The sequence below is a fragment of the Rhododendron vialii genome, chromosome 13a (assembly GCF_030253575.1).
Source record: "Rhododendron vialii isolate Sample 1 chromosome 13a, ASM3025357v1".
In the NCBI taxonomy this organism is placed as follows: domain Eukaryota; kingdom Viridiplantae; phylum Streptophyta; class Magnoliopsida; order Ericales; family Ericaceae; genus Rhododendron; species Rhododendron vialii.
Window position 1 is genome coordinate 17,248,342 of NC_080569.1, and position 13,740 is coordinate 17,262,081.

General features: G+C 46.1%; 1 protein-coding gene across 1 annotated transcript; it reads right to left on the bottom strand.

The window, feature by feature from the left end:
- Positions 1–10,141: 10,141 nt before the first annotated feature.
- On the bottom strand, positions 10,142–10,956 carry LOC131313926 (uncharacterized). Its single transcript, XM_058342419.1, has 2 exons — positions 10,815–10,956; positions 10,142–10,710 (listed from the first exon to the last, which is right to left on the bottom strand). The coding sequence occupies exons 1-2, from the start codon at positions 10,954–10,956 to the stop codon at positions 10,142–10,144; spliced, it is 711 nt and encodes a 236-aa protein (XP_058198402.1).
- Between the last annotated feature and the right edge of the window lie 2,784 nt (positions 10,957–13,740).

The following is a 13,740-nucleotide window of genomic DNA, read 5'->3' on the forward strand; positions in this document are numbered from 1 at the left end:
ATTGGTGTCTTAAATGCAGCTCTGAACAAGCCCTCTCTCTCTTTCCTCCTCCTCCTCCTCCTCCTCCTCCTCCTCCTCTCTCTCTCTCTCTCTCTCTCTCTCTCTCTCTCTCTCAAAGACTCAAACTACAGAGTGTTCAATCAAAATCTGGTCATTTTCTTCTCATATTAGTGGAATATATACGTATATACACACACATTTAGGGTATTTTTTTGTAATTTTAAGGGTTCGATTTGGGTAACAATTAAACCATAACCCGAACCGATACCCATTTGGCTATCCAAGGATTCAACCATACCCATATCCACGGAAAAAAATTCAGTTATGATTCGGGAAAAAACACCGGTTACGGTTCGGGTATCCATCAGTTCGGTCGATATTGCCATCCCTAAGTATTAAAAAACCTAAACAAATCTAACTCCATTGATGGAATGAGTGGCATCCAAAAATATCCTTAGTATCTGCCAAAACTTATCAAAGAAGTTCAACTAACAAATATTAGATGATGTTGCCTGTGGGGGGCTAATTTCACCGTGTCTTTCCTTCTTGAGCCTTTTTCTATAGTCTGTGGGAATGTTGAAGCAATCTTTCGTACTTGCAAAGCCAGAGGGGGCTGTATCTCCGGGAAGAAGCTCCGATGGTCAAGTTAGTATGGTGGAGGAGGAAGAAGAAGAATTGTTTTTGCTGGTGAGAGAGAAGAGAGCAAAACATAGATTTTATGTTCTGGACCCCTTTACTGTAGGAAGTGGTCCTATATTTATAGCCAAAGATATTGAGTGCTGCACAGGCTGTTTTTTGCAACCCACGTGATGTGCCACGTTCGGATGACGTCACATGTCAGTGCATTTACTAGACGTCACTTCTCTGAAGGTTGCAGAGCCGCGTTTGTCAGTGTCAGAGAAGTCATATCATACAGAGATGTCATCTCAGTTATTAGAGATAACAACCCACATATCATTGGAAGCTTTTAGAAGGTTCAACTAAAGCGGTGTCCGGACAAACTTATTCCCGAATGAATGAAACCAATTCGAACGAACACATTGTCCACCGAACAATAGGAGCTTTATCCGAACAAAGTGGTCCCAACGAGCGCTGAACAGCTTACCGAAGAAGATCAAATCTTAATACGCTCGGATAATTCCACGTTCTGCGAAGCTTACGAGGACCTTCTTATCCTTCGGAAAACGGTCACCGTATCATGCCAATTGATGTGTAAATCCACAGATGAACTGAGACAACTACGTGGTGAGCTCAGGCAAGCACGACCCATCAGGACTCTTTTACCCCTCGGATATTTCGGCCTACTACAATAGCCCCTCTACTTCTTCCCCATTTGTTCGAAAATGAAGGAGGAGTAGAATGAAACGGCCGAACATAAGCTTCTCTCCGAAGAAACCGCGGCTCGTTGAATAGCTAAAGCAAACCGAACGGAGAAACTCACCTGAACTTCAATGTATGTTCCTTTGATCTGTATTTAATGCATCTGTAACTGCCGTTTGGAAAAATGCCACGCGTCATGATCTTATTGGGTGGCAGTACAGCACGTTTCTTGGCGTGACACGTGTCAGCTATCGAACGACACATCAATCTCCCGCTTCAATCCAACGGGTGGGGTTCGATACCGCTTCGAATTCCGCACTTAGTATAAAAGGGCGGGGGATGGAGAGAGAAAATCACATTTTCTCCCCATCTTCAATCGTTTTCCCTGTTCAAGCGACTTTCAAGACCGAAAATCGCCAGAAATCTACAGATTTGAAGGATTTGATCACAAATTTTTCTCGATTTTCAGGTATTTCTCGATTTTTGACACTTTTCGATGCATTTTGTTTATTTTTGAATGCCTCTAGCCCCTTAAAGTTGGTTTTCTCTTTTCTTTTTCCCTTCGACTAAAACAGTTGCCTGATCTCCTACATGTTTATGTGTTCTTCCGAACGCACGTTCATCTTCAACTCGTGTTCTTCCGAACACGAGGGTACCTCTAAGCATGAGTTTTCCAAAGGAATACTCATTAAGAAGCTTGATAATTATATTACGAAAAAGCTTTGAGAAATATATGTTAAGCTTTTAACCACTGGTTTCATCATTGGAGACACGTAGGGTTTTCGATCACTTCCCCAAGTGGTAAGGAATCCTTTCTTCGGAATCTCTGCCGACGGGTGGTCGTTCGGGAAGTAACTGAGTAAACTAGTGATCACTCGGAATAACATAAAACACCGAACATAGGCACTTAGATTCCTGGCCATGCAAATCGCTAACGGTCTTATCCCATGCACTTGTTTGTTTTTAGGTATGGAGTCCTCGAAATCAACCTCGTCGGGTGAGTCTTATCAGTCGGTGGATACTGGAGCGTTGGACTTCGGTAGGGTTGATTCTCAATTAGTCGAGAGACTTGGCCCGAAGTTATCGAACCGGGTCGAGCGGAGGGGTTCCCGAAGGAGTCGAAGGGATTTATTATCCTGCCAGGGTAATTCCCCTCCGAACAATGGGGCCAGACCCCAATATCATAGATATAGACGAGGAATCGTCTAACAAAGAACTTCCACACGACTAAGTGGAAGAGGAAGAAGACACTGAGGAAACAGACGAGGCTGAATCCGAAAGAGAAACGCCTATTGCTTCGTCAAGCCGAACGAACGAGGAAACCGGCGTCGTCGGAGAGTCTTCGTCTCAAGCTCCAAGGGTAAAGAGAAAAATTGTTCAGCTGGATCCCGATGTAATTCCCGACCGAACGGTAAGGGATCCCTGCCCTTATTGGGAATGCTTTCAAGACGAGAGGAGCATGAACCTTTTCTGAGCGGTTTACGACATACCTGACGACGTAGTCATTACACCAGTCCAAGGCCCCCGAATAAGGTATAGTGACGAACACATCACTGTACCCTTGATGGCGATCACGGAAGGGGGTCTACGGTTCCCAATGCATAGAGTCCTTAAAGAGATCCTTCACCGCTTCAATCTCACTCCGTGCCAGTTGAGTGTCAATTCTTACCGTATTATTCACTCGGCAATCAAACTAGCCAAGGTGAAGATGTTCAGACTCGAAGCCTACCACTTCTTTGAAAATTATATGGTGTCGCGAAATGTTAGATATTCCTGATACTACCTGTGCTCCCGAAGGAAGATGGAAAAGATCATTCCCGAGGGTATGTACGACTCGGAGAAATGGGCCTCCGATTACGTTGAGGTTCGGGGAAATTTCCAATTCCCTGAACTAGAGTACGGACAGTTCGAAATCGCTACACGAAGGGGGTCTCCGAGTAAGAACTGTTATTTTCATCATTTTGGTGCTATATTAACTCGTACGTTCTTTTTGTCTCGTCTCATTCTGTTCTTATTATACTCATATAACTATTGTTTTTGCTGTGTTTTTCTTTGGCAGATACTACCAAGCTCAACAAAATTCTCTTAAGGGCGGCAAGAGATTGCGGTCTAGCTAATTCCCTCCTTACTATTCCGAGGGAGGAAAGGGACGCCCAAACAATTCTTAAGTACGAAGCTACGTACGGGGGTCGCATCTGACAAAAAGTGACCGACGAACGGGTGCAAGCTTCCGAAGTTGGCTCAGAGGATATTCCAGAGGAACTTCTTCCGAGCTCAGATAAGCCTCTCCGAGGAACAATCCGCTTACCCACCGAAGAAGAACCTTTTAAAGAGCCTGAAGAAATGCCTCCCAGGAGTATTAAAGCCGTTCTCCAAAAGAAATTGGAGGAAAAGGAGAGGGAAAAGGCCGAGCTTAAAAAGGCTGGAGCTCCCAGTGCTTCGGGCTCCATACCAAGCAAGAAGACCCCACTTCCCCCACTTTCTAAAAAACGCCCTTTGACCGCCCCTTCTTCCCCGAAAGATCCGCTTGCGAGCAAAAAGACTAAAACAACTCCGAAGGGGAAGAGCCATGAGGTGGAGCTGCCGAAAGGGATGCAGGGGGAGGGAGAGAAAGAAAGGATGGAGCTATCCTCGGACCTCGACACCCCGTGGGTACCTAACTTCATCACCCCGAATAAGAAACAAGTCCTAAAATCAGACAGCCTGAAGGAGGACCCCTCCCTGGCTTTCACTCTCCACTCCGAGCTTGCCTTACAGAGGGACATACAAAGCCCCCCGTCTCTGAAAGCAGCCTTAAACGAGTATTACTTTCATGTTGGAAGAGTAAATAGATTTCTCATACTTGCAATGATTTCTTGTACGCTCGCCTTAGTTTCCTAGGATAAATTTCATTTTGGTTTGACTGCAGGCCACTCAGTCCATCATGAGTGCCCAGTGTTTTCTCACCGAGCATGACAAGAAGTCCAAACTACTGAAGCAATCGGTTGAGCATAACAAAAGCGTTGCCGAGGACTACAATAAGAGCTTGGAGCAATCCGAGCTTGTGCGCCAAGGCCAGGAAGTTCAGATTTCAAATCTGAATGATCTGATCAAAGGGCTCCAGGACTCGGCTGAGCGTACCAGGGCCGAAGGAAAAGACGAGGGCCTAACAGAGGGAAGAGCTCTGGGACAGGAGGAGATGAAGAATGAGATGGAGAAGGAGCTGCAGGAGCAGTATAATAAGGGGTATGACAAGGGGTACGCCCAAGCCGAGGAAGACGTAGCGGATCAAATTCTTGAAGTTCAGGCTGAGATAAAGGAGGGTCAGCACAAAGAAAGCTTCATGCTTTGGTACAACAGGGGTTTCGACGACGCAGGGGTTGAGCCTGACGACGAAAGGAGGACTTTGGTGGAAGTGCCTCCCCTCGCCCCTGCCGAAGCTGAAGCAGAAGAGACAACAGTTGATGCTGCCGACTCTACTACCGTACCAACCCCTTCAGATGCTCCTGCAACAAGTTGAATTTAATTTGTTTTGGTTTTGGACGGCTTTCATTTTTTTTTTTGAAATGGTCGGCACCAAACAATTGGGGTTTTGCCGAATCAATGGATGTAATTAAAATAGGTTTGAGGATGGCGCCGAACGGTTTACTACCGCCATGCCTCGGTAACTGATGACTTTTATGACCTTTATAAAAAATTTGCAAGTCTCTTTACTCATTTTAACTCCTTTCTATATATGTCTTTATTGTGAAGGAACTCAGATAACCCAAAACTGAAAAATTTGCCAAGCCTTTTTGTTCGGTTTGAATACATGTGTATGTGTACCCAAGTATAAGCCCCCAGTCTTAGTGGATGGTCATAGTGTAAAAATGATAATCCAGTAAGGCAAACAAATGGGTACACAAGAAAATCATCATTCGTGGATACCGAAAGTGCGAGTGGCCGAACCGAAGGAAAAGACGGGCTACGAGAGGTGCACCCGAGCAAACTAATTATCAATGGCTACGAGAATTTCGTCCGAACAAACATATCATCGTGGGCTACGAGAATTTCGCCCAAACTAGCATATCATCGTGGGCTACGAGAATTTCGCCCAAACTAGCATATCATCGTGGGCTACGAACTAGCATATCATCGTGGGCTACGAGAATTTTGCCCGAACTAGCATATCATCGTGGGCTACGAGAATTTCGCCCGAACAAACGGAGTATTAGCACAAACGAAGGCATATGGGATATAAACGCCGGGCCTCAGAGACGAGAACCCGGGCTAGGTGGAATGCCCAACTAAAGTGATGCTGAAAAGAACAAGAGGAAAGTAAAATCAATGTTATTCACAACATGCCCAAAAAGCTACATCCTGTTAAAAGCGATAAAAAACGAGAAAAATGCAAAAGTGAAAAAAAAGGAACGGCAGGGAAGCTATCCGTGGAATTTCCTAAGTTTTTGGGCATTCCACGGGTTGGTGATTGGCGTTCCATCCGTCTCTGCAAGTTTATAAACGCCATGGCCAATTTTTGCTGTTACCCGGTAGGGACCTTCATAGGGATCTTTTGAGCTTGGTGAGTTTTGCCGCCTCGGTAACCATTCGGAGAACCAAATCCCCAACGTTGAAAGGCCGAGCCCGGACATTCTTGTTATATCCCTGAGCGACTTCCTGCTGATACACTGCATGCCGAAGGTTAGCATTGTCCCGTAATTCTTCGGCAAAATCTAGCTCGGCACCGACGAGGGCATTATTATCCACGAGATTAAAGTTTTCCGTGCGGACCGTAGGAATCAGTGTGGATAAGGGGAGTACGGCCTCCATACCATAAGCCATGGAGAATGGGGTGCGGCCAGTGGATCGCCGAGGAGTAGTACGGTAGGCCCATAAAACGTGCGGGAGTTCTTCCACCCACTTGCCAAGCTTGTGATCTAAACGACGCTTGAGCCCCCGAGTGATAGTCTTATTTGAAGCTTCGGCTTGTCCATTCCCCTGAGGATACGCCACAGATGAATTATGAATAGTGATGTGGCATTTTTGATAGAAGACCTTGATGGCAGCAGCAACAAATTGAGAGCCGTTATCGGAAAGGATGGCATATGGCACGCCGAACCAAGAAATGATGTGCTTCCAAAAAAAACACTCAACATCTCCTGTCGTGGTCTTGACCAATGGGGAAGCCTCCACCCATTTGGTGAACAAGTCGGTAGCCGTGAGCAAGTACTCAAATCCTCCAGGTGCCTTCGACATTTTGCTGACCATATCAAATGCCCAGACCGCGAACGGCCACGTACTAGTGATCATTTTTAGAGGAAAGGCAGGCTGGTGGATGAGAGAAGCTTGCTGCTGACACCGAACACAGCGTTTCACGTAATCTTCCGACTGTTTGACCATCTTTGGCCACCAGTAACCTTGCGTCAGCACCCGTTGGGCCATAGTGCGTCCTCCCGAGTGTGCACCACAGCTTCCAGAATGAAGCTCGTCCAAAACGCTTTGCACTTGATCTTCGTGAACGACGCGTAGATCGGGCCCAGTGAAGGCTCTTCGGTATAGGTTATTGCTCGGATCCAAGAAGTAATTTGCTGCGCAGCAACGGATCTTGTGGGCCTCTCTTCTATCGGTCGGAAGGACTCGATCCTTTAAATACGCGATTACGGGGTCCATCTGGCTTGAACCGAACATGATAGCCGCCACCTGTCGGAAAGTAGGCTCGAAACTAGGAGATTCTACTTCACCAAACACGATGGTGCAATGGCCTGAAGTCTTGTAGACCGAAGCTAATCCAGCGAGGGCGTCGGCATGCGCATTGTGCTCCCGGGAGATCCACTCCACTTCAACTCGGCCAAATCGTTTGAACAGGGCCAGCACATGGCTAACATAGGCATTCATGCGTTGGTTTTTAGCATGATAATCGTCGTTTAGGTGGCCAACAATTAGCTGAGAGTCACAAAAAATGTGGACCAAATCCGCGTCAAGCAGAAGGGCGAGTCGTAAACCGGCAATGAGGGCTTCATATTCTGCTTCGTTGTTCGTCGCCGGATACCCAATGGAAATGACATTTTCGTGCACCGTTCTGTTCGGGGAGACGAGCACGAAGCCTACCCCTGCTTCATTGATATTTGAGTCTCCATCGACCGTCATGCGCCACGCGTCACCCGAGAAGAGCTTCCATTCCCTTTTGGGTTTTTTGACACCCATAGTATACCGAGCACGTAAGGGCTAGCCGATAGGTGCGCGTTGGTCTTCCATAACTTCTTCTTCGGCAACCCGAGCTTCTTCCACAGCAACAACTAAGTTGTTAGCTTCGTCATGCAATCCAGGTATGAGCTCGGCAAAGAAATCGACCAAAGCCTATCCCTTAATTGCTGTCCAAGGCTCAAACTGGATATCGAAATTCGCCAAATCTTGGGAAAACTTCAATATGCGGTTGGAAGAGTCCGTCTTTCGAAGAACAGCTTTGAGAGGAAATTCAGTGAGGACCACAATCCTATGGCATTGGAAGTAAGGCAAAAGGCTCGTTTTTGCTGAAACAAGAGCTAATGCTAACTTCTCCCTAGGCAAGTACCTCGTCTGAGAATCCGTCATTGTCTTGCTGGAATAAAAGATCAGTTGATGGACCATCCCTTCTTTCCGAACGAGAACGGAACTTGTGGCATGGTCTGAAACTGCAAGATACAGATACAGGTCTTCCTCGGGCAACAGTTTGACAAGGAGCGGGGCGTGGGAAAGGTACTCTTTCAAGGACTGCAGAGCCTCTACACACTCTTCAGTCCACACAAACCGTCGTCGACTTGTCTTGATGGCTTGGAAGAATGGACGGCAAAGATCTTCCGAGCGTCGAATGAAACGATTCAAGGCGGCCACCATTCCAGTAAGACGTTGTACTTCCTTGACTGTGGTTGGAGCTCGGAGATTTTGCACGGCCGTAAGCTGGATTGGGTCGGCTTCAATTCCTCGGCGGCTCACCATGTAACCAAGGAACTTGCCGGAACTGACTCCGAACGCATATTTTTCCGCGTCGAGGCGTAGTTTTAGTCGTTTTAGAACGGCAAAACCTTCGCCCAAATCCCGAAGGTGGTCCCAAGCGAATTTACTTTTACATACGAAATAGTCGATCTAGGCCTCCAATATGCGCCCGAGAATCCCGGGGAACATCCTGGTTATGGTGCGCTGAAAAGTAGCCCTATCATTCTTTAAGCCAAATGGAACAACCTTATAACAATAGGTTCCCCGAGGAGATATGAAACAGTCTTTTCTTGGTCTTCCTCCGCCAGAGCAATCTGATGGCAGCCCCGATACGCATCCATGAAGCTGAGCCGCTCACATCCTGCTGTAGCATCCACTAGTTGTTCTATCCGAGGAAGCGGGAAACGATCCATCGGGCACGCATCTTTGAGGTTCGTGTAATCGACGCAAACCCTTAGTTTCCCATTTTTCTTTAGCACTACGACAGGATTGGCGAGCCAAGTCGGATATAAACCTCTTGAATTGCTCCAGCTACCAACAGTTGATCTACCTCCGTCATTACTGCTTCTACATGTGTCACCGCCGAACGTCGAACCTTTTGCACCACCGACTTCCTGTTCGGGTCAACGTTCAGCGAATGAGATGCAAACGAGGGGTCCACGCCTGGCATTTCCGGCAGAGTCCAAGCAAATACTTTGATATTTCTCATAAGAAAGTCAAACAGTTCCCACCGCTTGGTCTCGCTCAAAGAGCTGCCGATTAGGAAGTATCGCCCTCCATCTTCAGTGATTGGCATTTTGACAAGTTCCTCCATTGACCTCTGCTCGGCGGGCAATCCCACATCGTCAAGTACTGGGACGTCAGCCGTCTCAACACACTGCACCTCCAAGCAAGCTTTGTTGTTGGTAACAGTACTGATGTAGCATTTTTTTGATTGCACTTGATTTCCTCGGAGGGTTTCCCGTTGTCCATTCCACCCTACGAATTTCATAACTTGGTGAAAAGTGGAAGCGACAGCCTGCATCCCATGAAGCCAAGCCCGTCCGAGGATGACGTTATAGGGGCTCGGCGAGCTTACCACCACGAATTCGACGTCAACGACTCGGGAACCTGCTCGCACGGCTAAGGTTACCAAGCCAAGTGGCCAAACCGGAGCACCAGTGAAGCTCACTAGGGGAGTTGATGCCACTCGGAGCTGCGTGGGAAGGAGACCGAGGCTTTTGAAGGTCGAGAAAAACATTACGTCTGCCAAACTTCCTTGATCAATCAACACTCGCTGGACGGTAGATTTGTCTATTGCTAGGGTAACAACGAGAGCGTCCGTGTGAGGAAGTTGGACTCCTTTCAAATCTTCGGATGTAAAGGTTATGGGCCCATTACAGTTCGGATCCTCCCATTTGTGTTTAGCCGAACCACCAATATTACAAATCGAGAGAGCGGTGACAGCTCTATCGATCTCGGATTGTAGCTCGGGAATTCTCTCTTCGGATACGAGGTCTTGAATGACGCTCACAAGGTTTCCGATGAGCGGTGGGGGAGGAGGCAACGGGTTTTTCCTGGTATCGATCCACGGATTGAGATGCCCGGCAGTGGTAAGTTCCTCCAGATATTTTTTGAACGGCCGACACTAAGTAGTGTAGTGTCCCCGCTCCTTATGAAAGGTACACATCCCAGGGCCACTCCTTGCGGTTCCTAAGAACCCCGTGGGCCAAACAAAAAATGGTAATTTGCCGATAACGTTTAAGAGTTTGTAAATCGGAACCATGAATGCGGTATGTTCGGCAACATACTCATCAGGTCGTGGCTCCCGCTTGTCTTGCCGCAGCGACTGCTGCTCATTCTTATTGCTTTGCATGCTCCTAGAAGTTTGGTTTTCCCTTATGTTGGCCACCTATTTCTTGGCAGCTGGAGACATTTTAGAAGATTCGGATATTTTCGAAACTTTTTGCTTGGCAACTGCCTCCTCGTGCACGCAGTCTTTTTCGATAATCGTTATTAGCTCTCCCATGGTCTTCGGTGGGTTTCGTGAGAGATCACGAAACATAGCCGAAGAAGGGTCCAACCCATTCATGAATGACTCGGCCACAAAACCTTGGTCACAGTCGGGGATCAGGTTGTACACCTCCCAATATCGTTCCGTGTAAAGCCGCAAGGTTTCTCCCGCCGCCCTCTTCATGTTTACAAGCATGGACAATGTCTTTGGCTTGACGTTACTTGTTACAAATCGTTTCGTGAATTCCAATTCTAATTCGTTGAAGCACGTGATTGACTTGGGCTTCAACTGATTGTACCAGAGCATGATTGGCTCACTCAGCATAAGGGGAAAAATCTTACACATGAGCACGTCGGAGAAATTGTGCAAGCTCATGGTTTGCCGAAAGCAGCAAACGAACGCGACTGCGTCCTCCTTTGCTTCATAACGCTTTAGTTTCGGCATGGTGAATCGCTGGGTGGCCTTTCCTGTTGAATTGAGTCAATGAACGGGGAAGCCTTCTCCTTTCCGAGCTTCGAATTATCTTCAGGAGTGGGATTCAGCCGAACGACAGGAGGTACTATGGAAACACCTGGTTCGAAAATCCTCCTACGCTCTTGGTGACGATGCCGTGGACGTTCGCTTTTCCCCCCGGTGTCAATGATGTCTTTCTTCCGAGGGTCCCGGGGCTTCTCCTCTAGAGCCCGGTGGGTGTTCGTTGCGGGGAACGGCATCTTTGTCGATGGGTTGATACACGGTCGGCAAACCTGTGTACTGATCATATAAGACTATTGTATTATCGTGCCTTATATGACGTTCCCTGCTGATCGCTCCGTGATGATCCTTAGAATGGACCAAACGTCGCTCCTCATGATGGCGTTCGGAAATTGATCTTGATCGCCTTTCATGGAGTTTTTCCAAAATGGCAGGTTGAAACTCTTATGTAAGTTCAGTGGTTCACATTGAAATATATGTTTTGCTAGGGCTTAATTCAAAGCCCTTCTCCCAAAACTCTTGTCCACCATAAACCATAACCATGCCACCTTTATTTTCTCTAATGTGAGGGCCGAGTTTTAGAATTGAAATCCCTATATTGAACGATTGGTGCACAACATTATTTATATCTTCAAGTGATGGCTACTCAAGTGGTGATAAAGATGGCCATGATGACTGCATTCCTTATTATTTTTTATTTGGATTGCGTTGATTTCTAAAATAGGAAAGAAGCATAAAAGAACTAAAATGTGAAAGAGGACGATTTCCAGTGTGGTTTTGATAGGGGCTCGAGGTAGAGTTGGCATTGATAATGGCGAAGGTTGAGCAAGACATGTATGCTCTCATCCACTTCTTCGAAAAGATCATCACCATTATAGTCATGGTGCATTATGTAATTCTAGGTAATTAGTCATGCCGCCTTCACTGAGTTCCCTTTCAATCATCAATAGAAATAACAACAATCATCAAATTACAACAGACTAACAAAGAGCACAGGTGGGGGTTATATCTTTATTATTTTATAAACTGATCTCTCTCTCTCTCTCTCTCTCTCTCTCTCTCTCTCTCTCTCTCTCTCTCTCTCTCTCTCTCTCTCTCAATTGTTTGATAAACTGATATTGCCTTTGGTTGTGTTCTTATTGATTTATGAATTTACAAGTCTGAAAGCAAAGCATCTATTCATCTATTTTAAACATGGATGAACTTCGCTCACTTCTGTTGGGTTGAAAGAGATCTTTATCTGATCACGAAAGTGGTTAATTTTAGGGCATGGTTTTAATTGTTTTGGCAAAAAAAAAACCTCAATTGAAAAGTATTTCAAAATCATTCAATTATTGAACTACAATTTTGAACGAAGATGCGTGTCATTTGGTGAAGCACAATAAAATAAATGACTTTAATCATTGATGTAGGATCCACACGAGGTGAATAATATTCACACATTTTCTAGACGAGTGAACAAAATATTAATTCCCACTCGCATATATGTTCATCTTCAAACATTGTTTTTTTCGTAATATACAATAAAAAAAAAAGAGAGCTCAATCTTCTAATTGTGTGATTTAGTGAATCGAACGCACTACTTTTGAAAAACTATGATGAGAAAATAATTGTTTTACTGAAACAACAAAAAGAAGAAATAGCAAAGGCCATGAATACTTTGGGAGTGTTTCTTAATGGAGAAGGGCATGTTCAATATTTTAGTGTAAGTTTTGTGGTAGTTTATTGCTCCAAGTCCAGATGCAAAGTCAAATAAAGGGGGTTTTAGCGATAAAGTCTTAAAGTCAAGGGGGGCCGCTTAGCTTGTTTTCCAATTGTTGGGCATTAAAGTTATACAAGCTCGTAACGGAGGGGGGTGCTTGACAAATTAACGCTAAAATGATGATTTTGCTCACACGCTAAAGTGATTGACCAGTAGAGGTGTCAAATGTGCGTGTCGTAACGTGCCGTGCCATTCAACTTCCGTGCCAACCGTGCTTCGTGTCGTGCCGTGCCGTGCCCGTTTACTTAAATCGTGTCGTGCCGTGCCGTGCTATTTTCAATCGTGTCGTGTCGTGCCGTGCCCATTTACTTAAATCGTGTCGTGTCGTGCTGTGCTGTTTTTCAATCTTGTCGTGCCGGGTCGGGCCCATTTACTTAAATCATGTCGTGCTGTGCCGATCCATTTTTTAATCGTGTCTTGTCGTGCCGTTTTTCAATCATGTCGTGCTGGGCTGGGCCCATTTACTTAAATCGTGTCGTGCCGTGCTGGCCCGTTTTTTAATCTTGTAGTGCCATTTTCAATCGTGCTGGCTGAGCCCATTTACTTAAATCGTGTCGTGCCATGTTGGCCCATTTTTTTATCGTGTCGTGCTTCGTGACGTGTCCGTTTTACTTGATTGCCGTTTTTAATCGTGTCGTGCCCATTTAGAGGTGTCAAACGGGCCGTGCTTCAAACCCAAGTTACATGGAGGTTTTTTTTCTCGAAAATTAGTTTTTTCCTTATTTATTTTTAGTTGTTCCAATTTAAAAGCTTATTTTTTATAAATTATGAAACTAAAATGCCTTGTTTTGTAATTAAAATTATTGTCATTTAATCACATTATATTCATGAGTCACAAGTCAAATTAATAACTTTTTTCCCGTGCCTTGTGTTGTGCCCGGCTAGAACCGTGTTGTGTCGTGCCCAGCCAAAACCATGTCGTGTCGTGCCCATTCAACTACCGTGTCGGGCCCGTGCCCGATTAGAACCGTGTCGTGCCGTGCCGTGCCGTGCCCATTCAACTACCGTGTCGTGTCGTGCCGTGCCAGGCCAACTTTCGTGCCGTGTCCGTGCCGTGCCTGCCCACTTCTGTGGCCTGTGCCAGTTCGCGTGCCCACTAAAACCGTGCCGTGTCGTGCCCGTGCCCGTGCCGTGCCACATTTAACTGTGTCGTGCCGTGTTGGCCCGACCCGTTTGACACCCCTATTGACCAGACTCACATTTCTCGCGAGTATTTTCGTATGGTTTTGTGCAGGAGCTACATTACGTGCATCTCTCGAAT

Excerpts from the sequence above, each read along its gene's own strand:
- LOC131313926 (XM_058342419.1), bottom strand. The coding sequence starts at position 10,956 with ATGCCGTTCCCCGCAACGAACACCCACCGGGCTCTAGAGGAGAAGCCC. Across the intron at positions 10,711-10,814 it reads TAGGAGGATTTTCGAACCAG|GAAAGGCCACCCAGCGATTC; the intron begins GTGTTTCCATAG and ends TCAATTCAACAG.